Genomic DNA, 27998 nt, shown 5'->3' with positions numbered 1-27998 from the left:
TCAATAATTTACGGGGAGTCCCTGAAGGCAGCCGTATTGTTGTTCCTCTGTCTGGTGTGTACTCTGCACGGATGTGTCAAGTTGTTGAATAATTTAGTATCAGGGCGACAGCAATTTTTTTTTTTTCTTAAACCAATAATAACACATTTGCTCGCCCGTCGTCCGACGACAGAACTGCTCATATACATTTGAAGGAGGTCTCCATTTTGTCTTTTAAAGCTGGAAGCTAACCCGTGCTGTTATTTAGCAGCTGACGATAAACAGGGAAGACACACAGGAGACTGTCACCTGAAACTGAAACGATTTGGCTCAAGTTAGTAGAGCCAACCAGGTTGTTAAACCGCTTGATAAATTCGCATTGTCAAAAAAAAAAAAAAACCCTCTATAATGGGCATGACCTCTCGCATCGAGTGTATATTTTTCAGTGAGTTTCATCCTACTCTGGGCCCTAAAATAACATATCAGGTAAGTGTGCAGATATCATGTTTGGTAAAGTGGGGATCAACTTCACAGTTCACCTGTTTTAGCAGGGATTGTTGTAATAAAATGACTACAATTGTATTACTCATATTCATAGCCACCACCATACGATTGTCTATATACATGATTTTTTTTTTTTTTTTTTAGCTTCTTTGTGTTTATTTGAATTTTCAAAGTAATTCAAATATTCGTATTCATTGTAAAACAGGTTTGTAGTTTTATATATTCTCTTGGTATTAACTGCTGCACTCACTGGTCAGTTCATTAGGTACACATTGGTAGTACCAGGTTGGACAGCTGTAGGCATTTAGAGCTGCCTGAGTTTTTCATTGCATAGATTCAGCCAGGTGCTGCAAACAACCCTCAGAGAATTTGGTCCTTATTGATTTTGATTGCATTACGCAGTTGCTGCAGATTCTTGTGCTCAGCACCTTCGTGATCTCCTCTTCCACCACATCCCAAAGGTGCTCTATTAAATTGAGATCTGGTGATTGTGGAGGCCATTTGAGTGCAGTAAACTCAAGAAACCAGTCTCAGTCGACATGACACGATAACCTGCTATCTGCAACAACCTATACTGTTAAAACAAGGCACGATGGATCCATGAATTAATGTTGTTTACAACACAATTCTGGCTTTACCATCTAAATGTCACAAAAATCAAGACTCATCAGACCAGGTAGCGTTTTTCCAATCTTCCATTGGCAAGTGTAGTTGAGCCCTATGCCCACTCTGGTCTCAGTTTCCTGTTAGCTGACAGAAGCGGCACCTGTTGTGATCTACTGCTGCTGTGGCCCATCTGCTTCAAGGTTCCATGTGTTGTCCATTAATATATGCTCTTCTGCACACCCTAGATTTTACAAGTGGTTGTTTGAGTAAATGTATTAAGTCAAACCAGCCGGGCCATGCTTGTCTGTCCTGTGCCATCACCAAGGCCTTTCACACAGAGAGCCTCCAATTACCAGATGATTTTTCTTTATCGGGGTGATGTCTGTTTCTCCACCATTCAGACGCTGGGTTTGAATTTAGGCAGATCCTCTTGATCACATCTACATGTCTAAATACAATGAGTGTCTGTAATGTGGTTGGCTGATTAGATATTTGTTTTAAGGAGCAGTTGAACAGCTGTACCTAATAAAGTGGCCTGTAAATATATATAACCCAATAATATACTGTGTCCTCTCCTGACAGGTTCCAGAAGAATATATCTCCAGGGAGCTCTTTGACACAGTTCAGGTTTATATTATCACCAAGCCAGAACTACAAAACAAATTAATAACGGTGTAAGTAATACAACACGGCTCTCCTTTGTATTTTTGTCTTGTTTTCTTGCCTGTATCAAACTCAACATCATCTTGTGTTTTTTATTATCTCTGTTATAGCACTGCGATGGGGAAAAAGTTAATCGGCTGTCCTGTGTGCATCGAGCATAAAAAGTACAGCCGAAACGCACTCCTTTTCAACCTCGGCCTTGTTTGCGATGCCCAGACCAACACATGTGCCCTCGAGCCGATTGTCAAGAAGCTGTCTGGGTACCTCACGACTCTGGAGGTAGTGAGTGATGCATTGTGGCATCTACATGTGATTGCTTTGATATTTGTGTTGTTTTCACTGAAATATCTTAGAGATGATTTTATTGTACTTTTCTGCCTTGTTGTGTTGCAGCTGGAGAGTGGCTTTATATCCAATGAAGAGAGCAAGCAAAAACTTTTACCCATAATGTCCACCTTGTTAGAAGAACTTAATGCAACAGGAGCCTGCACCTTACCTATAGGTAGTGTTTTGCGTTTTACTGTGTATATTCCAGTTTTGTCTGCATCAAACAACCATCTGACTCTTTAACATACATGCTGATAAAAATTAATGTATTTTATACAAGCAGCCCTGTGCATAAAGTGGTAAAAAAAAAAGGTATGGGAATCATCTTCAGGTTTTTAATTTTGTTGCAATCAATTTTTAAGATATTGATGTAGCACTAAAAGTCACTGACCAAAAGGGGTCCTGAGTGAAATTTGGCGATTTAATTTATTACCTATAGTACATATAAGGCAACACAAAGACAGAGCAGCACCACTCTGCACATAGCTTTGGAAGTTTGTGCTGCAAAGACTGGAAAACATGAACTTTTTTTCAGAAACTCATTAATAAACAGGTTGTTTCTAAGTTAAATTTAGTTACACTACTTTACTAGCTGTATGAAGGCAGTGTTCAAGCTTTGTGTTTATTGTTTTGTAAAGCTTAACTTCTATATAATTATATTGTTTGGTATGTAACATAGGAACAAGACCCCAAGATTGTTAGAAGCTCATCCCTCGCAAAAAAGAAAAAAAAAAGAAAGTAAAAAAAATGTTTGGAAAGAGTGTTTGACTCTTTTTAGAAAAAGCATTGAGTCTCAAAAATATCAAAAATGCCATTTTAAAACCAGGCAATTTTTCAACATGTCTCCTTTCATTTTCTGTATCTGATTTAGATGAGTCCAACACAATCCACCTCAAGCTGATCCAGCTGCGAAAGGACCCCCCGATAGTCCAAGAGTACGATGTGCCTGTCTTCACCCAGTGTAAAGACCATTTTATTAAGTCTCAGTGGGATCTCACCACTCAACAGGTAGGCCTTCACCGTCAGCAGCATGTGGCTGCTGATATCCAGTGACACGTGCCACAATTCTGAGAAGCACAGCGGACAAATTAGTGATTAAGCGCTTATTGTTATCAGCTGTGTATAAAATTTTTCATATCTATTATAACATGAATGGAAGGGAGGCATTAGTGTAGGAGAGGATGCCAAATACTGGTACAATACAGTGTTACTGCTGTAATAAAGGCACATATTCAAATGTTTTGGTACATACGAATATATTAAACTGCTTATTAATCTAGCAGTTGAGGACATGGAGTTGAGTACAAACCCATACCGGTCTGTTTTATATCATTTACTGCAGATCCTGCCCTACATTGATGGATTTAGACACATCCAAAAAATCTCTGCTGAGGCAGACGTAGAGCTGAATCTTGTTCGTATTGCGGTGCAGAACCTCCTGTAAGTATATTGCCGTAAATATAATACTCCACTACAGTAAGATCAAACACCGGCAACAGGAAAATGTGTCAGGATAAGACACTATTTTATTTCTTAATAATGAGGAACATCAGCACTTTAGAAGGCAGCCATTTTTGTTGTTTTTACTTGCTTCAAATGATGTAATACTTTGTGACGCAGCCACTGTGTTGCTGTTTAAACCTACATAAAAAAAACCTATATTAAGCTGTACTTAAATCTACTTTTTCCTTTACAGATATTATGGTGTTGTGACATTGGTATCAATATTCCAGGTACTAAATAAAATTTACACAACACAACACATTGAATTTCCACTACAAGTTGTGTATCTATAGTGAGGTGGAGCTGCTTATGAATGAGCATTAGGGACACTTAGTTGAAAAAGACAGTACTTCATCGAACATAGATAAAGTTAAATTCACTAAACGTCAGTTTCAATGGAATTATTGTGAATCTTAATACTTGTAAGAATTGAGAGTTAATTCATTTTGGTGGTTGTCTCGTGCCCTCTTATTTTCCCGTAGTACTCTAATGTGTACTGCACCACCCCAAAAGTCCAGAGCCTCATAGATAACAAGTCCATTCAGGAGGAGTGCCTGAGCTACGTCACCAAGCAGGGTGAGTGAAGGCCATGACTCTTAAACACAAGTGTTCATTTTCCTAAATTGTGTGACGTTAACTGTACTGTTCCCCCCCACCCCCCCCCCCCCATCACTATCAGGTCAGAAACGTGCGAGCTTGAGAGATGTGTTCCAGCTGTATTGTGGTCTGAGTCCAGGAACCACAGTCCGAGACCTTTGCTCCCGCTACTCGCAGCAGCTTCAAAGAGTTGATGAGAGGTCAATGTCGCTCACCCTATCAGTTCCTGAAAAGATTCAATCACAGATCAGAGTGACATTAGCTTACATGCGCGTGATATGGGTTTGTGCAGGAGGCTGATCCAGTTTGGATTGATGAAGTCGCTCATTCGACGGCTGCAGAAGTATCCCGTGAAGGTTTTGCGCGACGAGAGAAGTAGGCCGCCTCAACTTTATACCGGATGTCATAGTTATGATGAGATCTGCTGCAAAACAGGCAGGTTCAGAAGCGCTCCATACTGATTGTCTGACATAATATTAACTGCTGGTGGAAAACAAGTCTGCTTACATTGTCTTGATTTTACAGGGATTAGTTACCAGGAGTTGGATGAACGATTGGAAAATGATCCCAACATCGTCGTGTGCTGGAAGTGATGTGACATGAAGCCATGAGACTGAATGATACAAAGCTGCCTCAACCAAAGATGCCTTGAGTGAAAGAAAGTGTTTTCTTCAGTTTAACAATGAAAATGAAGTAGTGTTTTGTAATTTTATTAGCTTAGTTTTTTAGCAATCAACTTTCTGTTTAAATCAAGTGATCACTGTGAATCTTATTGATATTATTCAGAAGAGTATACAATACAATGTGACAGTTTGGCTTAAATCACTATATATCAGCCCCCTCTATGTGGTCGTATACAGTATATTTTTAAATACAGCAAAAGCTAGAAATGTCTGTTTCTGTTTGTTTCATACTCAGTTTAATCTGTATTGCTGTGACTGTGGAAACAAACCAAAATGATGTAATTAACTTTTACATAACCAATATCAGACAGAAAGGAGTCCCTCTCTATTAAACACAATAAATCAGATTATCTCTGCTGTGTCACAAGCCCTTTGGCAAAACAAAAATTCAGTCCTGCAGACATTGACATTTTTTAATTGATTAATGTGGAAATAAATTTGGTACAATAACCAGCATTCAAACAAAGCTGAAATTTATCTAAAGATCAGATAAATATCCTAGATACTGAGGATCCCAAATATGACAGGCTGGATTAAACTGAACATTTTTGAAAATGTTGCACAAAACATCTGCTCTTCAATATAATCTCGCAGCCATTAAAAAGCGCGTCAGAGAGTAGAACTGAAATAAGTAGGTAGATACAGAGGGTCTGATGTTATCAGACTGTGGAAAAAAATATTGCTAACTTTGAAATTACATTTTCCTATCATACTTTCAATACAGTTTTGATGTAATTTTATGAGTGTTGATATTTCATGTTTTTCAGTTTAAAAATCCATATACTGACTAGGGGATTTACCCAGCTGCGTGACAAGTATTCCCTAATTTACATAGGCTATTAAAAGTTCACATAAAAAAACATATTTTTGGCTCATGGGTTAATAAATACAGCAAAACACAAAATGATTTAACAACAGTAACATTCCCATTACACACATCAATAATTGCATCAATAATGATAGCCTATATATATATATTCAGCTATTTTTTTTTTTGTAATATTTATTTTCTGCCATTTAAAAAAAAAATAATTTAGCCGATAAAACATGAACATTTTCAATGCAGTACTTTTATTTGTTCATTACAAGGTACGTCAGCGAATCCACTTACTTGCACCGTCCCCTCTGGATTGTTATACTATTTTATTCTCTGATTTAGCCATTGGCAAATATCTACCACCCCTCTATGGCGGGAAGCACAAACTGCGCTGTGTGCGCGTGCGCTTAGTTCACAGTAACCATGACAACCGCCGGAAACAACAGGTGCCGCTAACGCTATTTACCGTCCCAAATAACTTCACCGGTACAAGTATTGAAATTAATAGGTTTTTTTTTTTTTTTTTAACTCTGGTATCCTGTGGAGTAATCTCTAACTTGGTTAGTAATCTCTAACCAAATGGATTCGTCGGTGATTCTGCCTGTCGAAGCTGAAGGGTTTGTTCAAAGTCTGGAAACTTTCTCCCTCAAAGAAGTGGGCTCCTCGAGGTAAGAGCAACCAGCTGACGTTAGCAGCAGGGGCTACCTTAGTTAAAGTTGATGTACCAGCCGGTGTATATTGTTATTATGTACATTTATGTACTATGTATACTAGAAACTTTAACACATTTAGGTCCTGAGAAAACACACAAAAGTGCTGAAACCCTGTTGTGGTCTTTGCTGAGTAGAAGGTCGTTTCTGATTGGGAACGAGTTAAATGTACTTACATCTACTTTAGTACAAATTCAAAGTACTTGTACTTTACTTGAGTGTTTCCATTTTATCCAGCTTTATACTTCTACTCCAATATATTCCAAAAACTAGTATACTGTACATTTTACTTCACAGACTTGTCTGAGAATTTAAATTAATTTGCAAAGTTTTTTGTTTTTTTTATAACTAAATGCTTAAATGTTCCTTTTTGGGTTGAGAATATTGTCCTACTTCTAATAATAAATAAACTATTATTTAATTGTATTTCATTAACAAGGCAACTGAAATTGCTTTAGATAAGACATAAAACACATTGATGGATAATATATGAGCAAGATTTGAATTAACAATCAGTTATTCACTACACTTGAACATTTCTGAGCCTTCATTTTAAAAGAACTGAGGTATCCTTATTTCAGATATTTTTATATTTGCCTCGAGGGACAGAAAATAGACCTGTGGCAGACAACCTGTGGGGTCTGGACAGTTCATCACGTAGCGCTTCGTGAAGTGTTTACCCCTGCTTCAACTCTATTTATGTCTTTGTGTGTTAAAAGGTGGTTCAGACAGCATGAGTATATAGAGAAACTTAATATGCAGGCAATCCTGACTGCGTCTGCCATGCATGATGAGTTTGTCAAGGAGCTCCTGGTGTCTTACAGAAAGGTGACTGCCAACACCGTACACACATGATGTCAAAATGTTTGTAGGATTTAGACAAGCCCTGCAGTTGTCCAGCAAGTGTCCTGAGCTGAGTGGTTTTTATTTTTTTCCCCTTTTCTAGATACCTGTTCTGGTACATGAGATGATCCTTGTCGAGGTGTGGAAGCGCAAAGTCTTTCCCATTTTACGTCAGCTGCAGGACTTCAATCCCAAGAATACATTTCACATTTACATGGTGGTGAGTGTAAAATGAGATGTAAAATGATGATCAGCTGGCAGCGCTCATTTCTCATGCGTTCTGTTTTATCTCCCTCTCAGATCCACCATGAAGCCACAATCATAAACCTACTTGAAACGATAATGTTTCATAAGGTCAGTACGTACTCGAAAATCTCCAATGATGTATTGTTTGCCGCACAATTTTAATTTATTAAAGATTAAATTAGACACATCTAGACATGATTGTAAATTAGGATTTATGTGATATCCTGAAATAGTCATGTGCGTTGTTGTGCAGGATTCATGTGAGGCAGCTGATGACTCTGTTCTTGATCTGGTGGATTACTGCCACCGCAAACTCATCCTGCTGGCCAGTGAAGCAACCAGGGATGCTGCCGTGACTCATGACCAACACAAGCTGGTATCCTCTATTGAGGTAAAAGTCTGATATCTGTGGCTCTTTTATTTAATGACACATTGTTCAGTCTGCTGCAGAAGTTTTTCTCTCTCCTAAAGTAATCAGTCACACTATTACGGCACTTTATGAAGGAGTTGCAGATGCAGAACGCTGTACTGGAGTTTGAAATCTCCCTGAAAGCCGTATCTGTGCTGCGCTACATCACAGACCACACTGACAGGTACAGCCGCATCTGAGAATTCACTTACAATTATATGTGACAAAATCATGTTTTATTTCCAGAGTAAAAATGAACACGCACTCAACATTGGTGAGAAACGTAGTGCTGCTGACGAAATGAGTTAATCTGGCTTTTCTTTACAGTATCAGTGTTATCAGTCGTATGCTGTGCACACATAACATGCCTTGTGTACTGGTCCAGCTGATTGACTGCTGCCCGTGGAGTCGCTGCAGAGAAGGTATATCACACCACTTGCATGTTAAATGTCTTTAAATTTTCTCATCTAATGTGGGAAATGCGCTCATTTACTTTCTCTCAAAGAGTTCGATGAAAAGTTTGATACGTCTCTCCTAAAGACCTCTTACAATTATTACATTATCGCCTGATTGCAATTATTTGTACATACTTACTGAAAGAAACAAAAGATCTATACTTTCAGTGCTTGAAACTACGAGGTTACCACACCAATTATAGACTGGACGTAGACAGATCAATTGCAACAGAGGACTTTTTCTTCTAAACAAGCAGCGGAATTTGTTTTGACCGATTATATAGGATGCCATGAAATAATGCTTTGTCATCATTTTGCACAGTTGTTTGAATCGTTTCCATTCATGTTTATAAAAAGCGCTGAATGAATGGAGGAAACTAACAGAACATTTCCCATGTCCATCAGTATGTCCAAATCTTTTTCCACCACTTGAGAATTTACTCTTTTAAATACTTCATCTCATTGTACCTCCTTCTTCTGCTGTGATTTAATGGTTCCTTCAAAGGAGAATTAGCACCACCAGCTGTTTATCCCAAGGCACTTAACATCTAATCTTTAACTGACAACATTTCGATGAGCATCTATGGACATTAACATCACAGATTTAGTAACAAAGTCAAACACCACAGCCAACAAATGTCTCTTCTTATTCACGCAGTGTATTATTAAACTATGATTAGGCTTACACTATTATAGTGCCATAAATCTAACAGAAAATGACAATTAAATCGTTAATCGCAATTATTTGTATGACAGTTGATCATAAACAAAAATGTCATGATCGCGACAGGCCTACTCTACTTACTATAAGGCGACCGGCAGCAGCCAACTAGCTTAGCTTATTATAAAGGAAACAGGCTGAAATAGCTTGTCTGTTTGTTTATGCAAATTCAACAAGATATAATGTAGAGAGCTTTTCAGGTGCTGGTAGGTAGATGTTGTTATCTTTGGACAGAACCAGGCTCAATGTTTCCCTCTTTTTTTTTTTTTTTCAGATGACGGTAACTTAACTTTTAACTGCTATACAAACATGGCAGTGATAATAATCTTCTCATCTAACTGACCATGAAAGAAAAGCAGTCGATCCCTCAGAGGTCTATGTTAAAAAAAGGATTTTTATTTTTTTTTGCCTCTTAAATCATTTCTTATTCTATTGCCTGCTCACTGTCTCCCTCTGTAGGTGAGGTACAAAAGTTCATTAATGGCAAATGGCAGAAGATTCCTGTTGAGGACCATTTAAAGATGACTAAACTAGATGGTCAGGTCTGGCTTTCCCTTTACAATCTGCTGCTGAAGGAGGACTGCCAAAGAAAATATGACTTCAACAGTTTCAACAAGAATCAGCTTCTCAAGGTAAACAGTAAATGAAATGTGGACTGACTCTTTGCATCCGTGACTGATTTAATCTTTTTTTTTTTTATGGTCTTTGTGTTGGTCTGCTTATGTGGTATAGTTGTTCAATGTCTAACCTGATTTTAAATGAAATCCATCAATTCCTCTTCCATCCAAGTGGCTCCTGGATATAAGCCGTAAACTGATGTTTCGGAAGTGTGTGAGTGCCAGATCATTGTGCTTCCAAAATCGTATCTAATCTCCTCCCTTGTGAGACCTCAGATTCAGTTTCCAAAGGTTGTTTTGACGAAGAAGTTTCCTCCTATTATCAGCTTTCTTGTCCTCTTCCTGTTGCATTAACTATATAAACAGAGGGCCTTGTGCATCCTCCTGTAATCGCATTTTTTTTCTTATGCGTTCTGTAACTTGTGTTCTGATGATTTTAAGATTGTTATTCTTGCTGCTGCATTATTTCTTACCCTCCATGTGCCACAGCTTCGGGGCTTCTTAACAGACGTGTTGATTGATCAGTTGCCAAACCTGGTGGAACTGCAGCGTTTCCTCGCTCATCTTTCTGTTACAGACCCAGCCCCTCCAAAAAAAGAGCTAATTTTAGAGCAGGTACAGTCACACTCACACAAATGTGCACAAATCTCTACACCTGAGTACGTTCCTGTGCATTTAGCCTTTTTTTTTTTTTAATTTTTTTTTTTTTTAATTTTTTTTTTTTATTTACAGATCCCAGAAATGTGGAACCACATAGTCGGAGAGAATTCTGGGAAGTGGAAAGCAATAGCAAAGTATCAAGTCAAAGAAACATTCAACCCGTCTGAGAGTGACTTGAGACAGCAGGCCCGGAGGTAATACTGAAAACACAGGACTAACTGGGTGGTGAGGGTACGGAGAAGAGATTCAATCCTGCACCGCATCAGTGGATAATCATCGCTTGTTTTGACTAGACTGGCCCAGACCTACAACTTGGATGTGATGGAGAGCTTACTCCCCGAGAAACCCAAGTGTGGATCCTGTGGAATAGAGGCTACAAAGAGATGCTCTCGATGCCAGGGAGAATGGTACTGTCACAGGTGAGGCAGATATAGGTCCAACACTAGTGTGAACACTGCACTGGACTGACATAGGGAAGCGGGAGCCGAGCCTGAAGACAAAGCTCAAATTGAATTGTTCGTGTCCTCCAACTCTTACCAAACAGTCGTGAGCTTTTGATATTACTGAAAGAGTACGATTCACATGAGCTGCTGAAAGTAGTTTTCATTTCGGAAACAGATAAGAGTGTGTGGAAATGTACTTTTCAGTAACGCATATCACATATTTTTCACGTTTTTCCTGCTGATGTAAACAAGGCGAACATCTTTTTGCTTTTTACAGAGAATGTCAGGTGAAGCACTGGCCGAAACACAAGAAAGCCTGCCAGCTCATTGTCGAGGCCACAGAGAAGATCCAGAGAGACCTGCACGTTAGCAGCTGAGGAGACTGTACGGACTGGATAGTCTCGAGTTACAAGATAATAAAAGAACCAATCTGCTTCTGTATGATGCACATTTTCTATAGACACTCATTTCTTTTAATGCCGGACAGCTTTATGCATGATTCTGGACTTTATTTTTTGGTTTTAAACGTACTGTAATACAGTTTTAAACTGCTCTGTTACTAGGTTCATACTCAAGCGTTTACTTGTTTCATGAAAGGGCCCGAGGAGCTCTCTTTCTTTCCTTCACCGTCGACAGATTTTATACTTCTTTGATCTGTGACACAGTGGGGGAGCAAATGCAAATCACTTCATGACACCAGCAGTGAATAAAACTCGTTGAATAACTTTCTCTACCTTGCAGGTATTTTCAAACAGTGAGACACTGAAGAAGTTAGGGATTTCTTCGAAGTTAATATCCCCTCTAGTTATGTTCAGAATTTACCGTCAGTGTTTTTGATTGTTGACGTTGTGCAGAGTCTGATGTGTCATAAAAGACAGATGAGAAGTCTGAAATAAACCCGATGGTAGGATTGGCTGCACTTTATTTACATGCTTACAGATTCCACGGCTGTGGTAAATGAAACCGAGATCCATTACGCTTTGAAGACAGTGGTTGGAGAGGGATGGGGGACTTTGTACGCCCACTCGGCTCTGCTGCGGACTCAGAAGCACCCCCTATGTGAAAACATTCCGGATGTCGGTGCAGCTCAGTCTCATCTCTCTCTGTTTCATGATAGTCCGCTTCCTCCTTCAGCTCAGCCCGACAAAACGGATGGCTGCAGTGTCTTGAGGAGTGCTGTGGTACCGCTGTCACTCTGATGTTCCCGTCAAAAGCAGGGCCTTGTTTTTTGGTTAACTGCGGCCAGCCCGTGATGATAGGTTGTTTCCAGAGATGTAGTCGAGGCTGCACACCTCCGTTACTCTGAAACAGTCGGAAAGCTCTGCGGAAAGTTTTTCTCCTCGGATGGAAGAAAGTTTGAGACAAAGCGGCTGCCACGGAGCTGTTTTCTCCGCTCACTGGGTAAGTTTGACCGAAGATACTGTAGATTTGGTTCTACTTAGATTTTCAAAAGGGACATGGTTAATAGTAGCCTATACCAAGATTGTTGTTTCAGACTTACTATTGTATTCTCCTCCGTGCCCCAGTAAATGCACGTTTGTTTTATTTATACTGGTGGGGAAAAAGTCGTGCTGTACATTTACATGTGGTACAGTAATGGTTTTCCATAAGGCTGTCATGCTGCTTTACCTGTTACTGTAGCAGATGTTGCAGCTTCTTATACCTGACAAACCATCATGTAAACTTCTGCTCTACTGTTTTGGAAAGTCAACTCAATTTATTTATATAGCACAGTTAAACACTTCATAGCCTACATTGACTGAAGTGCTGCCGCAGGCTTTGTGACCTCAGGCAATAAATATGTAAAAATGAACAAGCATTATTCTCGCATAGGATCAGTGGTAGAAAATGAGCGCAGTTGCTTGTGTGCTGTACTTTAGCAGAGTTTTGAGGTAGTTGTAGGCTACTTTATACTTTTATACATTACAAAGAGAAATTTTTACTTTTTACTCATTTACATTTAGTTGACCGCTGTAGTTACTCTACAGACTTTATGGTTTTATACACAAAACTAATCGGTTTATTAAGTATGATGTTAAAAGCAACCTGCCAATTATATAGCCGGCTACTCAAATCGAAATTTGTTTCACATTGACCAACAATAACAGCAAAATGCTGTTTAAATGTTTAAGCATCGTTACTATTAAATACTAATCTAAATGGGGCATTCTGTTGCATAATAAGTTATTTCACTTTTGATATTTAAAGTACATTAAGCTCTTACTTGAACTGTTTGTGTGCGTATGATAAAATTGAACTAAGTCTATTTTTTTCTTGAGTAAAAATCTGAATAGTTTCACTGTATATACAACCCCATTTCTAAAAATGTTGGGACACTGTGTAAAATGTAAATAAAAACTAAATGCAATGATTTGCTAATCTCAAAAAAACAAATGTGATTGCAAATAGACCAAAGACAACATATCAAGTGTTCAAATGAAGAAATGTTATTGTTTTATGAAAAATATATGCTCTTTTTGAATTTGATGCCAGCAACACGTCTCAAAAAGGTTGGGACAGGGTCAACAAAAGATTGGAAAAGTTAATGCCATTAATGCTGAATGGTAAATACAGGTTTTGGAGCAACATATGTTGCCATCCAGACAACGTCTCTTTCAGGGAATGCCTTGCTCATTTCAGCAAAACAATGCCAAACCACATTCTGCACGTATTTCAACTCTATGGCTTTGTAGTAGTAGAGTCCAGGTACTGAACTGGCCTGTCTGCAGTCCTGACCTGTCACCCATTTAAAAAAAATTGGCGCATTATTGAAATGAAAAATACACCCTGAACTGTTGAGTAGATAAAATGATATCATATGCAATAACGGGGCACCTTTTCACTTCCAAAACTCCAGAAACTGGACTCCTCAGTTCCCAGACATTTACAGAGTGTTGTAAAAAGTGATGCAAAATGGTGGTAAACATGCGCCTGTCCCAACGTTTTTGAGACGCGTTGCTGGCATCAAATTCAAAATAAGCATATATTTGTCGTAGAACGAAAAAAAATTCTCAGTTTCAACACAATATGTTGTCTTTGGTCTATTTGCAATTGGGGATTGTAATAATAAATATATTTCGAGACTTTATTTTTCAATTGGTTCCCGGTTGTGCAAGCATTCAATATTCAAAATCTGTGGTCAGGTAAAAAAAAAATCAAAACATACGCTGAAAAGCATTTTATAGTAATTGCAGAGCCATGGGAAAATGCCAATTTACATTTTAAACATTAACAGCAACTTAGAGAATGCTCCAGATATCTGTGACTAACTCACAAAAATCGACATTTTTTTTTCTATGTTAAAAACAGGAGCCCAATAGTGTGTTTGGCAGGCTGAACTCTATTACAGTCTGTCCTTCTGTCTGTCAGTGATGATGGAGGTTTCCTGGCTCTGAGTGACACGATGTCTTGGGGGGAGTTTATTGAGCTCCGCGACCTGAGGTCGAGCAAAGAGCCGATCGAGCTGACGGGCACGCGTTCACCATGCTCACCTCCACGTCTGGAGAGGACTAACGCCCTGAGGATCAGCCCGGGAAAGGTCCCAGACCTGCTGAGCCGGGTGGGCATCATCAGAGTCTTAAGCAGCACCCTGGACCCCCATCTCACAGAGGAGAAGGGAGAGGGACACAACTTCCAACCCTGCAGCCACGCTCAACCCACGTGGTGTGATCTGTGTGGAGACTTCATCTGGGGCTTTTACAAGCAGAGCCTGCGGTGTGTCAGTGAGTTGGCTTACGTAGGCTGTTTGTGCATCTGGGTGTTGCCATATGACTGCTTCAGTACATATGCTTGATCAGAAATGAGAGCAACACTGAGAGAAAGAGGAACTTTGCTTAAACAGAGAAAGCCACCATTGTAGCTGCAGGTCCAGATAATCCTGCTCAGCCTGTTTACTAAAACGAAACTTGACAAATTTAACTGCACAAACATAAATGTTTTCCTGTATCTTAACATGCATGCATTTGTTTCAGTGGTGTTATTGGTTTGGTCATTGTCAAGGTTCGGGGTTGGCTACTCACCTAAATGCTTTTCTTTTACATAAGAAGCATTTCAAAGCTGCAGCAGCCTTTAACTTCCTTCTGATCAACTGAAACCAGCTGCAATCATTCACTGTGGTTTGTGCAAAACATTCAGAATGGAGAAGAAAATACTTTCAACTTCAAATCACATCATAATGAAACATGGACACAACCTTATACTGATGATTTTAGCAAGTAGTCTTTGAAAAGACCATGACTGAAAACCATAGAGATTTGTGTACTTATATCAAATAAGTTTAAACGTGTGGTCATCAGACACATTTTATTTCTAACTGAAAATATATTTGTTTTCCCAGCTGCGTTAAACAGATGAGTGATTGCTGTTTGTACATCTGTAAACAAGCATTTTCAATTTATTTGTCACCATATTTTGAGACAAACACAGAGAACAATTGTAGGTGAAACCAAACTCACAATACCTGTGGTGGCTTTCAATGGCCAGCGGGAAAAAAAAAATCACTCACTCACAACTGCTTGTGGATGACTTTGTCGTTTTATATACTACCGTATATTTGTCATTTGTCAGTGTTCGTCTAAACTCAAGCATTCTCTAAATTTACAGATTGTAGATTCACGTGCCACTACCGCTGTCGTGCCCTGATTCGCCTAGACTGCAGCTGGGAACGAGGCTCTGCGGCCGACCACACATGTGTCGTGGAGCACACCATAGAAACAGACACGAATGTGGTAGGTACCTTTGTTTGTTGGCAGCGTGCTTGACTTGTCATTCTTCAGTAGTTCGCATGCAGAGTTGACCACCATCTAATGTGGTTGTTGTCAGTGTTTACTGAAATTTTATGGTATCTTCAATATCAAGAGAACATATTTTCACCTAAAATACAGACTTCTACAGGCCTCTGTACTGTGCATGTCACGTGGAAATTGTGCTGAAATGCTTTAGGGAACAAATTAATTGCTTTATGGTCAAAAACAAGAACCATTACACGTGTCAATAAATACACAATGACACATTTTGCAAGATCTGCTTCAGTTTATTCAGTCACTGAAGTGAAAAGTCTGTTTTGTCCTTGAGGTTGATGTTACACCCATATAAATACAGTTTATTATACATTCAAGAAAACAAGCACAACAACAAAGATATCTTATCTCTTTTCATTTTCTATCATAAAGTATATTTATTGGAGTATGTAAAATCACTGTATTATACATAATATAAATGCAGACATGTATCATCCTGTCTACGGAAGGAGTTTCATGATTTAGGCCAATCTTCACAATTTATATAAACTTGGACAAGTAGCAAAACAATTTTAATATTCCCTACCCAGAAAAACAGGATGCAGCGCTAAATAATGATGAGGGGTCAGAGAGGATCTCATATCCTTTTATAAATGGTTTATCAGCAGAAACAAAATAAGTAGAAGAAAACTGCCTACTCTGGCATATTTGAACCACAGTATTATAATTCATAAGGTGAGAAGAGCAGTACTTATTCAGAACAGCAGGTTTGGTCTCTTGATAACTGCTATTATTCTCTCTCTATCAAGTGCCTGTTGCTTATCAAAGCACGAATGTGAATTTAAACTTCAGCAAGAGTTTGAAGACATGGCTAGAAACTTTGTTTGGGCATGAGCTTTCGTGTGCGTACTCTAACCCTTTCACACAGCAAAAACCCTGATGTGACGTGGGAGGAAGAGCACTGATAGAACTAACAATGTTAATGATGGCTCTGCTACATTGGAGCGTACCAGTGAGTCCTGCCAGTGAGTCCGCATGAGCAGTGCCCGAGGCCTCAACCTACCTCACCTGACTAGAATGCAACCAAAAACAGTATTATAGGTAACGCATCTGTGTTTTTATATATCTTTGATGAGGACAAACTTGTACAAAAAAGACTCAAAGAAAAAAAAAAATCTAACAAACAAAATAGCAGATTTTTTTTTTTTTTTTCATAAAGATTTCAGCAAAGATAACTTCTGTTATCTTTGTATCATTTAAAATGTTTCACACTCGGTTCAACCAGAGTTTGAAGCCTGCTCAATGTTAAGAACAGCGTGGAGCATTTCTGGGTGCAGCAGCATGCATAAGAGTTCACACTAGGAGGCTCCAAAGTATTGTGCCAGTACATATCTGCTGAGTCTTACCCTCACTTCAGAAGTTTGTAATGTAGCCACTACTGTTCTGGACAAAGATGTGACCAGCTCTTCAGTATGTAGGAAAACTGGTTAAAATGTTTATAAAAGCTTCACCAGTTGGACATGAGCTCTTGGTTTTATGTTGCTCTGAGTGTTTATTACTTGAGTCAGTTAAATGGATGCATTATGGGTGGGATGTTCCAGATAGGTAAAGGGGACTGTCTATTTACCACAAATTCATTTTCTAGAAGAAATTTGACCAACATGCTTAACTGCAGTTTTAATTAGCCAGATTCATCTTTCAAAATCTATAAACTTGGAACTGAGTCTGCTCTTTTTAGTCACATTATACTGTCAGCGCATCTGTGCTTCATAAGGTTTTTGTTTTTTTGCTGCATATGAATACTGAAAATTGGGCTGCAACTACAGTAACAATTACTGTATGTTATTTTTTTTTTTTAGCACTGATCTGGTACCAGAGCTGTTTTTTATTGAATATATTATCATTTAATATGAGGCCAGGAATTACTGTGGCACTAAAACTAATATGTCTACATGTAAGTTACATGTTTACAGAAACATTTTGGATTTTTGATTAAAAAGTGACTCAAATAAATAACTAATTATGAAAATAGGGACTGATAAAAGGAGCACCCAACCGGTTTTACATAATGAAGCTACGTGTATTGTCATGTGGGGTACTTACTTAGTCTCTCACAATTGTACAGTGTCTTCTGTTGATCTAAAAGAGGCTTTCTAAAGTTTGAGAAAATTATCTTGGTTTATGTCAGCTTGAGTTTAGACCTAAAACACTTTAAAAGAAAGCCTGTGTTACAAACTGGAGGATTTGGAAAGAAGTGGGCTTTTAGGAGGCAGACATGGTCTAATGCTGTGTTCATGTCACCGGGGTTGGATAGTTGAGGTAAGATTGATTCCTTTTGTGTTTAAATTACTGTGCATCTATTATGTAACACCATATCCATTCAGTATGAACTGAAGCTCGTATTTGTTTTGCTTCAGGCATTTCCCTAAAATCTGAGCTTCCTTGTTCTATTTACAACTGGGAAGTTGAAATGGGCGCTTTTAAAATGTCAGAATCTTATTTTACAAAGTCAGATATGACATGAACACGGGATAATGAGAGCCAAATTGAGTTGCATTATGGGAGTAATAGGCTCCAGTCTTTAGGGGTCTACAAGGCACTAAGAATATGAATACCTTGGCATTCATTTTGTTTTCTGCCTCTTGTGGGTCCTGTTTTTCTGTAGATGTCTAATACTAAATCACCATAGTACCACTTTAATTTTCTGTCACCCAACTAATTGATTTGTTGGACTAAATATCAAGGGATTCTGGTTGTATATCAGAGGTATCTTCTCGGCTACATGCCTACATGATACCTAGTGGCCCAATTCCCCCAGATAGAGATAGGGATTTTAACACTTTCAAGCTTTTCAGACAAGGTCACATGAGGAAAAACCTGTTGTATTCACGCTTTAGAAATATTAATCTGTGACGGTGACTTTTGGCAAATCATGAGTCATTTCAAAGAAAAGTTCCTAGGTGGAGATGATGGGGGACTGAGGGTCACCTGGTCGGGACCGAGGGCCACTAGTGGTGTTGACCGTGATGTCCGTATGGCAAAGCAAACCGATGTTTCCCGCCTGCGAACTTGGCGGAGGACATTGTGAACCTCGGGAGACCCACACAGAAGCCTCTGTCAGATGTGACCGAGGGTGAAGGGCAGAAAACTGCCTACCCCAGCTGTAAAGGTTCAGTGTAGGATTCTGGAGGATCTATGGCAGAAATGGAATATTATAATCATAATTGTTTATTCATTTGTAAGTAACCACCCGCATTTAAAAATTGTTGCATGTTCGTTACCTTAGAATTCGCCCTTAATAGCTTCAGAGGGAGTGGGTCCTCCTCCACAGAGCAAGCAATGTCGCACCCCAGCGGCAATCAACTGTGACCCCACCCATTGGTTTTGACCAGGAGTTTGGCCTTTTGGCAGTTGCCATTTTGTTTCTTTGGAGCTAGAATTGACCATACTCGGTTGAGCCGGGGAAGAGCAACCCCAGACTCGACCTGACTTAAAAGCTAAAGACACTATAACTAAAGTGGAAACCTGACTGTATCCCAGGCCTATCAATCAAACAAAGACAAGATCCCAAACATTATGCTTTTTGAGGCTTAATATCGACTTAATCATGAAAATATTTTCAGATTGACCACCAGAAAATGAATCAGAAGCAGAAGATTTACCAAATGTCACCATTGTGTTGCATGACAGAAGTTGAATAGGAGTCTATTCGAGCCAGAGGCTTTTTGATCCAGCCCCTAGTGACCTTTGTGGCATCGCATTGGCCTCACTTCAGACCCAGAAGCTACGACCACTTTACAGTCTATAGTTGCACCACCATTTTTGACAGAAGCCCAAATGGGACAAACCAAACACTGGCTCCTTGGGTTTTTGCAAGTTTCAGGGCAGAGCCTCTCAAACACTTGAAAGGCGAGGATGAGATGAGGGATGTCCATTTGGTTGCAAATCTCACTGCTCCTTTAAGTTTCATAATTCATGTGTGGTGCATAAACTTAAAGTTGAACATGCACACTTCACATGCTGGTAAATAATAAAACTCACATGCTGACCCAGGTTTTGTACAGTGTGACCACAGGACCTCATTATCCCATGACAAAGAGGAAGTAAGCGGCTACATCATCCATCCATAGAGGGAGGAGGAGGAGGAGGAGGGAGGAGGGAGGAAGTGATGAAGGCTTTGGCATTTCCTCTCAGCGTCCAATCGGGGCCGGATGCGGCGTTTTGTGTATTTTCCAAACTCAACTGACCGCCTCTGGGTGGGGCCTCGGCGGGGGGAAGGAAGGAAGCGATGCAGGCAGGGCGGGGGCCTGAACACATCCTGTTTCACACGAGTTTGTACTGTGGAAACGTGGCCGGTAGTTACAGCTCAGCGAAGGGAGAGAGAGGGAGAGAGAAAAAAAAAAAGTCAGTCAGATTTTGTCGATCGTCATCGAGGCTTTACAGAGACATTTCGTCGTCTGCGAGATTAGTTAAACGAAACGATAAAGGCAGCGACCGATAATTGTTCAGCCGGGACTTGTGTTTAATTCGGTGAATCTACATCCAGCTGAGCCAGAAGTGCTTTTAATTCCAGCACCGTTTTGTCGTCTCAAGTTAAATTCCGATTCTTGAATTTAGCGTTTAAAAGATTTCAGCGGCAGTCAGCATGACAAACGCGGTAAGCAGCTCGGACAAAACCCCCTCCTTCGAGATGACCTGGGGCAGCTCCACCAGCAGCGGCTACTGCAGCGACTCCGACTCCGACTCCGAGTTCGAGCAGTACTTCACCGCCCGGACATCGTTCTTCCCCAAAACCCGGAAAGTTAACGTCAGTGCCAGTGTTAAGCAGGTGAGAGGGATAATGATTAGAACAAGAACTATTATTCCTTAATTAAAGTCTCAACTTCAGCTGAAAAGGGAAGCGAGACCAGGGGGGAGATGTCTGATTCGCGGAGCTCTTAATCTCGCGTTATTTGACACTTCTGCTCTCGTGCTGTCGCTTTATGGTTTAACTTGGGAGTTTATCCACATTTTGTGGAGGTATATGTTTCAGTGGCTTATTAGCCTGGTCCGTAGCTGCTCCTGGGACTTGCAGGTTTTGCTCAAGGGCACCTTAGTACCAGATACGATGCTTGCCGACTGAGGGGTGGAGTTCTGGTTCCTCCAGTTTTAAGTAAACAGACTTTATGACTTGAGTTGCGGAAACTTTATGACAATGCATATCAACACTGGGGAAATTCTGTTTATGCCTTGTATGCACATAAACACATCTTATCTTTGTTTTTTTTGTTAGAACACGCAGAGATAAACCCAAATGTCATGTTTTGTGACGCATACCCGCCTCTCAAGTTCCCAGCTAAACACCCACCATTCACTGACTCATCTCAGGTTTTAAACACTTAATTTCTCAATCACAGATGTCATGGAATGTTTTTGAATTTGTTCATTTTCTTTTAGCGCACACCCACTTGGGTATCATCTTTCTTTACCGAGAAACGGGTGCAGTTTATTGTAGAAATATTTGTTATTCACCATCCTCTATCTCTGTCCAGAAGAAGTTGTTGGCACATCCTACACAATGTTAATATGCCACTCCTTTTCTGGGCAAGTAGAGGCACAGTTGTTGTTCATGTTGTTTTTCTACCATATGGGAAAGCTCAACTTGGCCCTCACATTGATTTATTGACTAGTTAACAGCAGCATATTAAGCCTGCAGCCTTTCAATCTGCCTAAGATTGTGACTATTGATCTTCCTCTACTTGACATTGATTTATATGCTACCCAAGCTCTGTTAATGCTTGCCACTTATTTATTAAACAATCTGGGGTTCAACAGTTAATTTAATCTCTTGACAAAAGAGAATTTAGAAAGAACTGAATTGTAACATTTTATGTAAAACGATGTGACAATCTTCCTCTGGAAGCCCCTGCTTCTATGAAAAATTAGCTGGTGTGTAGAATGAAAAATAAATTTGTGTCAATTTAATTGATTGACACAGCAAAAGCCCAAATTGAGGTTAACAGTCATGTAGATACTGGAGGCCAAATGTGCATGACTGAAACATGACTGGGATTGTGGGGTTGATGAGGCAGCTGACTTCACAGGATGTGCCTGTAAAACAAGGGAGGGCATTGTGTCTCCCACTCTTGAGAGTCTGAGAGGGGTGGCTATTTTTACATGAATACCAAGTTGAGGAATGCAGTGCAGAGCCGTTGGTCACAACCATTGCAAACAGCTGCAAGTTGCACCCTCCTCCCCTGCCCTCCTCTCCCTTCCCTTCCCCTCCACTCCCCTCTTCCTCCTCCTCCCTCCTCCCTTTGGACCTCCTACACCGAGGGATCAGCGCAATTGTCCAGGATTGGACAGAGCTGACATCATCATTACCCTTTGCTACGTTGTCAGGAAGTTGAGAGAGGCTGATGCAACTGGTGTTGACTATTAGAAATAATGGAGACAAACAGAAAGTCAATTAGCGACACCTCAACCAAAGTGTTGGCGTTTATATCACTTGTGTAAAACTTCAAGCAATGTTGTCGGAAGAGGAGTTTGTTTAAATCAAAGTTGCTTTTACAAGAAAGCTCCGCCACTTCTTCTCGCTTATTCATGATCTTAAGTTTATGCAATAAAATACTTTTTCTAAATCCCTTACAACAATTTAGACGAACCATAATATCACACAACAGCAGCATGTTTTGATTGGCATTGTTTTGTAACAAGGTCATGTAAAGTATCTCTAAAATTTTAAAGTAACAAACTCTCTAACCCATGATGTATGTTCTCCATTGTACTCCTCCCTGCTGTGTGTTGTGCTGTGGTTTCTGGCTCGCTGGTGTTGTGGTTTGGAGGGGAGTACTGACACCTGGTGGTTAAACACTGTAACTCTGTACTGTTCCCTTTAGGATGAACAAATTGAAGGGGGCAAGCAGGAGTTGACAGCTGCAGATATTCAGCAGAAGGTGAAGGAATACAACGCTCAGATCAACAGCAATCTGTTCATGAACACGGTGAGTAGTGATTATTCACAACAAGTTCATGCACTTAAATTTAAATCTGTTTTCTTCATTAAGTGTAAAAACGTTTTTTATTTCTCTCAACAGAACAAAGATGCGTCCTTCACCGGCTTCATAAAGGTGCAGTTCAAGTTGGCGCGACCTGTGTCAGTTCCAACCCCAAAGAAGGGAGGTCAGGATGCCGGAGGGAGGAGGGCCACTGGAGTGAAGCGCCGCACCTCCTTCTACCTGCCAAAGGACGCATCCAAGCATTTGCACATAAGTTCACGCACCTCAGCTCGTGAGGTCATCGAGGCCTTACTGAAAAAATTCACTGTCGTGGACAATCCTGGAAAGTTTGCTCTGTTTGAGCGCAGCGAGCGTCACGAACAAGGTATTGCTTCTTTTTCATGTTGTTTGCACTTTGAACTCCTGCCACGTTATTTACCTTTTAAAATAAAGGTTTCTTTGTTCTACAACAAATATATATTTTTTAATTTTTTTTATTTCCTGCTTCCTCCAGTTTATGTTCGCAAGCTTTCTGATGACGAGCGTCCTCTTCGTCTGCGGCTGCAGGCTGGGCCCAATGAGAAAGTCCTCAGTTTTGTGCTCAAAGAGAACGAAACTGGTGAAGTCAATGTGAGTGCAACATGTGTATGAAAATCCAAACCATGCTTTGGGTCCCACAAATGAGTAGTTTAAGTACTTTACAAGCTCGTAATTCACTTTTTTTTTCTCTCCCCTTCTCATTTGCAGTGGCATGCCTTCTCCATGCCAGAGTTAAAGAACTTCCTGCGCATCCTGCAGCGTGAGGAAGAGGAACACGTCAAGCAGATAGTGCAGCGCTACGCTTTGGCCCGCACTAAGATGCAGGAGGCCCTGGCTGGCTCGACCCCTGGCTGAGACGACTCGGTGTTCGGGGTTCGACGTGCACCTCGTGGCTGGACAATCACCCGACGATGACCGGTCAACGCTGCATCCAAAGATCCCAGAGAATACAACTCAAAACACCTCTTCGGTGAACGAGAGAGTGAGACAAGGGCGCAAGACAATGAGAGAGCGAGAGAGAGAGAGCGAGAGAGAGAGCTAGCGCGAATGTGCGTGTGAAATGATGCGAGAGATGAGAAGTGCCTTACACCCGGAGAGTCTGATGTGCCTGAGAGAATGAGTTGAGAGATTCAGAGACTGGCAGATGAGACCGTGGTTGAATCCAATCATGTCTTAAGCTACTGGGTACCATCTGATTATCCTGTACCTGAGCGTTGTCACTTTAACATTTAACTAAAATCAATGTCAGTGAGGGTTTTGCCGTTTCAAGACCTGAAATAAACCCCGTGTCAATAATGCATTTGTAGAAACAGTACAAAAACAAGCACTGCTAAGTAGTTCAGCAAAAAAAAAAAAAAAAAAAACCCCATCATGTTCCATTCCTGTTATTTTTCCAGAAGAAAAAAAAAATTGGTAACATGTCAAACGGGGTGTTCTTGCCCTTTTACATTCAATCACACCTTCGGTCTGATCTTGAGCAACCCACCGTGAAGATCTAACCTCACTGACATTTTCCAGACTTTTACCCTGTTTAGAAAGTTAAACACTATTGTCGCTGAAAGGTATTTTGGATTTTCATTTGACCCGGGCCCGCACGTCTGCCACGTCCTCTCGACACCCCTGATGGGTGCAACTCTTAATTTTGCTTGTCAATATGTGAGTATGACTGATGTGTGGTGGACATTTGTGTGCAGTTACGAATCTCAAGGGAGAGCAAGTGTCAAAGTCACTCTGGTTGACTGGAATCTTGAATGAATATTGCTCTACAGTGTGTTTCCCTTGAAACTGATTGTCATTCCTTTTTCTTTTATATCTTTGTTTATTCTGTCCTTTTAAACAAAATGTTCTTCACTTCACTTCCGTTTTGTCAGTCTATGCACACATTGTAGAAATCTTTAAAGAATGTCGTGACAAATGTGCACTGTGTTAAGTAAACACTTTTCCAAGTCGATCAAGTTTTGCATTTTTTTTTCTCCCTCCCTCCCCCCCTCAGAAATAAAGTAATATTAAAATATTGTAGAGTTAAATAAAGACTTCATGTGATTTGACATCCAGTGTGCGCGGGTGCCTCTCAAGACACCGCAGGAACACCGGCATCGAAGCCCCCCCCTCGAGCGCAGGTGAAGGACCCCGGTTCTCGTGAATGAAACGAGGTGGTGTCGTCGTGTTGTTGTCACTTTAACTGCGCGGTCTCCGCCCGTCGGGTCAGATCAGCTGATCGCCCCTCTCTCCGCCGCTCCGGACCAAAACAGCACAAGCTGGCACACCAGCTCCGCGTAGCTGGTAGTAGAAGTTATGACCGGGCACGTCGATTTAACAGCGTTTCCCGAGGTAGGACACCCGTTTCAGGGTCCCGTTTTCTAGCCGTGGGGGACACGAGGCTCGTCCGTGTCCTCGGACGTGTGACCCGTCTTGACCGGCATCGTTGAGCTGTTTGAAAAGCTAACCTGCGTCAGCGACCGAAGCTAACGAGCTAACTCACCGAAACGTGCTGGTTTGCCGTCAGCGCGTTATTATGAGCCACATGGAGGTTACCGCATTAATAAAAGGGGGGGGAACAAAAAAAAAAAACGCGTTTATTGAGGTCAACATGACGGCGTACATTAAAAATGAAACTAGGGCTTCGTTTCCGAATGATTACAGCGACATGTTGGGCGTTATGAAGCAGATTACTGGCAGATGGATGATGTCGGGTATTTGTGGCCTTGTTGGTTAGCGTCCGATAAAGTTAGCACAACGTAGCGTTGCGATATAAAACTGACGGCGTTGATAAATAACAAGTTTAATGAGCTGCTGGATTTTTTTTTTTACAGAGTTAAGTTTTCATGTAAATTTACACAGTCACGTTTGCATCCGTGCATTTATTGCGGTGTATAATTTAGCAAAGGTCAATAAACAAATAGTGTCTTGCAGCAGATTTAAAGTAGCCACCACCATATCACCACCATCACCTCCACCACCACCACCATATCACCACCATCACCACCACCATATCACCACCATATCACCACCATCACCTCCACCACCACCACCATATCACCACCATCACCACCACCATATCACCACTACCTCCACCATATCACCATATCACCACCACCATCATATCACCACCTCCATCACCACCACCACCATCATCACCTCCATCACCAGCAACCTCCTGCGGCAGTGACATTTAAGACTGATTGATGTTCTGTCTTTGTGCACCTTTTTACTTTTCAGGTCCTAGCCTTGGTAATCAACTGAGAGCATCTGGCCACGAACCAGACTGAAAGCTCTAATTGAGAGGACTAAACTATGCCTTATCTCTGAGGATGGGAGGAAGCGGATCCAAAGCCAAAGGTGTCTGGCCTTTCTCAGGCAGCGGAGGTGGAGGCGATTCGGGAAGCGATGGGAACGAGCAGTCTGTGGCGCGTCTCAAAGGTCCCAGGACTGCCACGCCGTTCGTTTTTACCAGGAGGAGGTAAATACAACTGGATCCCAGATGGTTGAACTTTGACCCACCCCCCCCAAAAAAAAAAAATCACATGTTTCTGACATATTTGAGGTATTCTGTATCAACGTGAAGCTGAACGTAAGAGAGATGACACAAAATGGTGGGAGCGAGGGATGAATGGTGACTTTTAACGAAGGTCCCAGGCCGGATGGATCAGGGGACACGGGTCATGGTCATAGCACCGACCCAAAGGCCACAGGGTCGCCCACAACAAAGTATTTGTTTCCCACAGCAGCTCTGTGTGTTTTTGAAGACCATCTACTGGTTACACGGGCGTCAGACCTCACTGTCTGCTTTCATTGGGATCAATTAAATGTGCAGATTATCCTGGGTTTAAAAGGCAGATAAAAAAAAAAAAAAAATTCCAGTGGGAAAATTTAAAAAACACACGTCAGAGCAAAGTAACATTAAATATTTATATATATTTTATTAACTAAAACCAAACTATCAGGTTTAGTGCTACTGCAGGTAAGTAAGGAAGTGTGTGTTTTGGGTGAGCTGACCTAATGAGCTGGTGAAAGCTACACCTTCTGACATGTAGTTTGAAATAGATTTCCACTTGCTGTGTTGGCAGTTCTTTGTATTATGATGAGGATGGCGACCTTGCCCATGAATTTTATGAGGAGACGGTGGTGACAAAAAATGGCAGAAAAAAGTCCAAGTTGAAGAGGATCCAGAAAAATCTCATTCCACAGGTGAGCCAGAGACACGTGGTTATGATGTAGCATGTTTTTTTATTGTTGTCAAAATTGTTAATCCGACTGAGCTTTGAATATTGATCGTTTTATTTTTCAGGGTATTGTGAAGCTGGACCACCCGTGTATTCATGTAGATTTCCCCATCGTCCTCTGTGAGGTGTGAATAGTTGCACAGGACTGACCTACCATGAGGTGCAGCCTCAGGTACTCTCCTCGGAGCAATGTCTTGTTCCTGTCCGAATTGCTATGGATGACACTGCACATCTGGTGTGGAGACAAAAAGGAAAACTCGACCTGTCGCATTTCAAATGATCTATTGAAGGAAATGTTTTACATTTGAATTCAGACAGTGCCCTGTTCACTAAAATCCATAATTTAACATTCACACAAGTAGTGACGGTAAAGGTTGTGTTTCCACTACCCAGCTGATATGTAAGCAGTCATAGCGAATACATCAGATCCAAGTTGTATTCCTCTTGTGAGTTTTTTGCAGGGAAAATCATCCATGACGTGAAAAAGGCTTTAATGGTTCATGCCTTCTGTGAGACGTAGAGTGTTAGACTGTGTATGTGTCTGTGTACATGTGTTAGTTTTGTCTGAGTGAATGTGTGAAAGAGGGACACGAGAAGTTACAGGGTAGGACTAACGAAGGATTGTGAATTTTACTGTATATACGGTGATGTTCTGTATTGTCACGTCTGAGTTTGTCTCAGTTACTGGAGCTCAGACCTGCACTAGTGAACATAATGTACTGTAAATAACTTCAGATTTCTTAGTTGGAAATACTTGAATAAATGGTTTACTGAGCTGGAAAATGAGTCAAGAAATCCTTTCTTATGTGGGCTTCTGTTTCCTGTGAGCTGTTACTTTTGATTTTTTTTACCTTTCCACTCGATTATGTGATCACCCTTTGTTTTGTACTTAACTGGCATGTTGTGCATTCCAGTGTAGACATCCGGAAAGTATTCGCAGCGCTTCACTTTTTCCACACTTTGTTATGTTAAATTGATTCATTTTTTTCCCCCTTCAAATTCTACACACAATACCCCATAATGAGAAAGTGAAAAACGTTTTTTGGAAATTTATTAAAAATAAAAAACAAAACAAAAAAAATCACGTACATAAGTATTCACAGCCTTTGCCATGACACTCAAAATTGAGCTCAGGTGCATCCTGTTTCCACTGATCATCCTTGAGATGTTTCTACAATTTGATTGGAGTCCACCTGGTAAATTCAGTTGATTGGACATGATTTGTTACGGAACACAC

At 40.6% G+C, this 27998-nt stretch overlaps 4 protein-coding genes across 5 annotated transcripts; all 4 read left to right on the top strand.

Moving 5' to 3' along the window:
* The first annotated feature begins 12 nt into the window (after positions 1–12).
* nprl2 (NPR2 like, GATOR1 complex subunit) lies at positions 13–5209 on the top strand. The gene is made up of 11 exons (XM_069145377.1): positions 13–465; positions 1672–1763; positions 1863–2031; positions 2146–2254; positions 2951–3087; positions 3422–3519; positions 3776–3812; positions 4065–4158; positions 4262–4379; positions 4472–4614; positions 4705–5209. Exons 1-11 carry the CDS (start codon positions 388–390, stop codon positions 4770–4772), a joined length of 1143 nt encoding a protein of 380 aa, XP_069001478.1. The 5' UTR covers positions 13–387; the 3' UTR covers positions 4773–5209.
* A 1039-nt stretch (positions 5210–6248) lies between these two features.
* zmynd10 (zinc finger, MYND-type containing 10) lies at positions 6249–11681 on the top strand. The gene is made up of 12 exons (XM_069145363.1): positions 6249–6347; positions 7109–7217; positions 7336–7452; positions 7533–7586; positions 7732–7869; positions 7983–8071; positions 8215–8309; positions 9523–9695; positions 10170–10295; positions 10413–10534; positions 10634–10759; positions 11061–11681. Exons 1-12 carry the CDS (start codon positions 6259–6261, stop codon positions 11158–11160), a joined length of 1338 nt encoding a protein of 445 aa, XP_069001464.1. The 5' UTR covers positions 6249–6258; the 3' UTR covers positions 11161–11681.
* Positions 11682–11934: 253 nt separating this feature from the next.
* LOC138195701 (ras association domain-containing protein 1-like) lies at positions 11935–24489 on the top strand. 2 transcript variants are annotated; one of them, XM_069145346.1, is made up of 7 exons: positions 11935–12184; positions 14153–14505; positions 15386–15510; positions 22401–22505; positions 22599–22884; positions 23014–23129; positions 23247–24489. In XM_069145346.1, the coding sequence occupies exons 2-7, from the start codon at positions 14187–14189 to the stop codon at positions 23391–23393; spliced, it is 1098 nt and encodes a 365-aa protein (XP_069001447.1). In that variant the 5' UTR covers positions 11935–12184; positions 14153–14186; the 3' UTR covers positions 23394–24489. The 2 variants fall into 2 exon arrangements, with proteins under 2 accessions (XP_069001447.1, XP_069001456.1); XM_069145355.1 differs by lacking the exons at positions 11935–12184; positions 14153–14505; positions 15386–15510 and adding an exon at positions 19789–20350.
* A 268-nt stretch (positions 24490–24757) lies between these two features.
* On the top strand, positions 24758–27536 carry tusc2a (tumor suppressor 2, mitochondrial calcium regulator a). Its single transcript, XM_069145359.1, has 4 exons — positions 24758–24869; positions 25758–25998; positions 26606–26726; positions 26827–27536. The coding sequence occupies exons 2-4, from the start codon at positions 25850–25852 to the stop codon at positions 26890–26892; spliced, it is 336 nt and encodes a 111-aa protein (XP_069001460.1). The 5' UTR covers positions 24758–24869; positions 25758–25849; the 3' UTR covers positions 26893–27536.
* The last annotated feature ends 462 nt before the right edge of the window (positions 27537–27998 follow it).

This window comes from Embiotoca jacksoni, unplaced genomic scaffold (assembly GCF_022577435.1).
Source record: "Embiotoca jacksoni isolate LCO1_2020_lvr unplaced genomic scaffold, fEmbJac1.0.p SCAF_1, whole genome shotgun sequence".
Lineage (NCBI taxonomy): Eukaryota > Metazoa > Chordata > Actinopteri > Embiotocidae > Embiotoca > Embiotoca jacksoni.
Note: the sequence above shows the minus strand (reverse complement) of the source record. Positions and strands in the feature narration are given on the sequence as shown.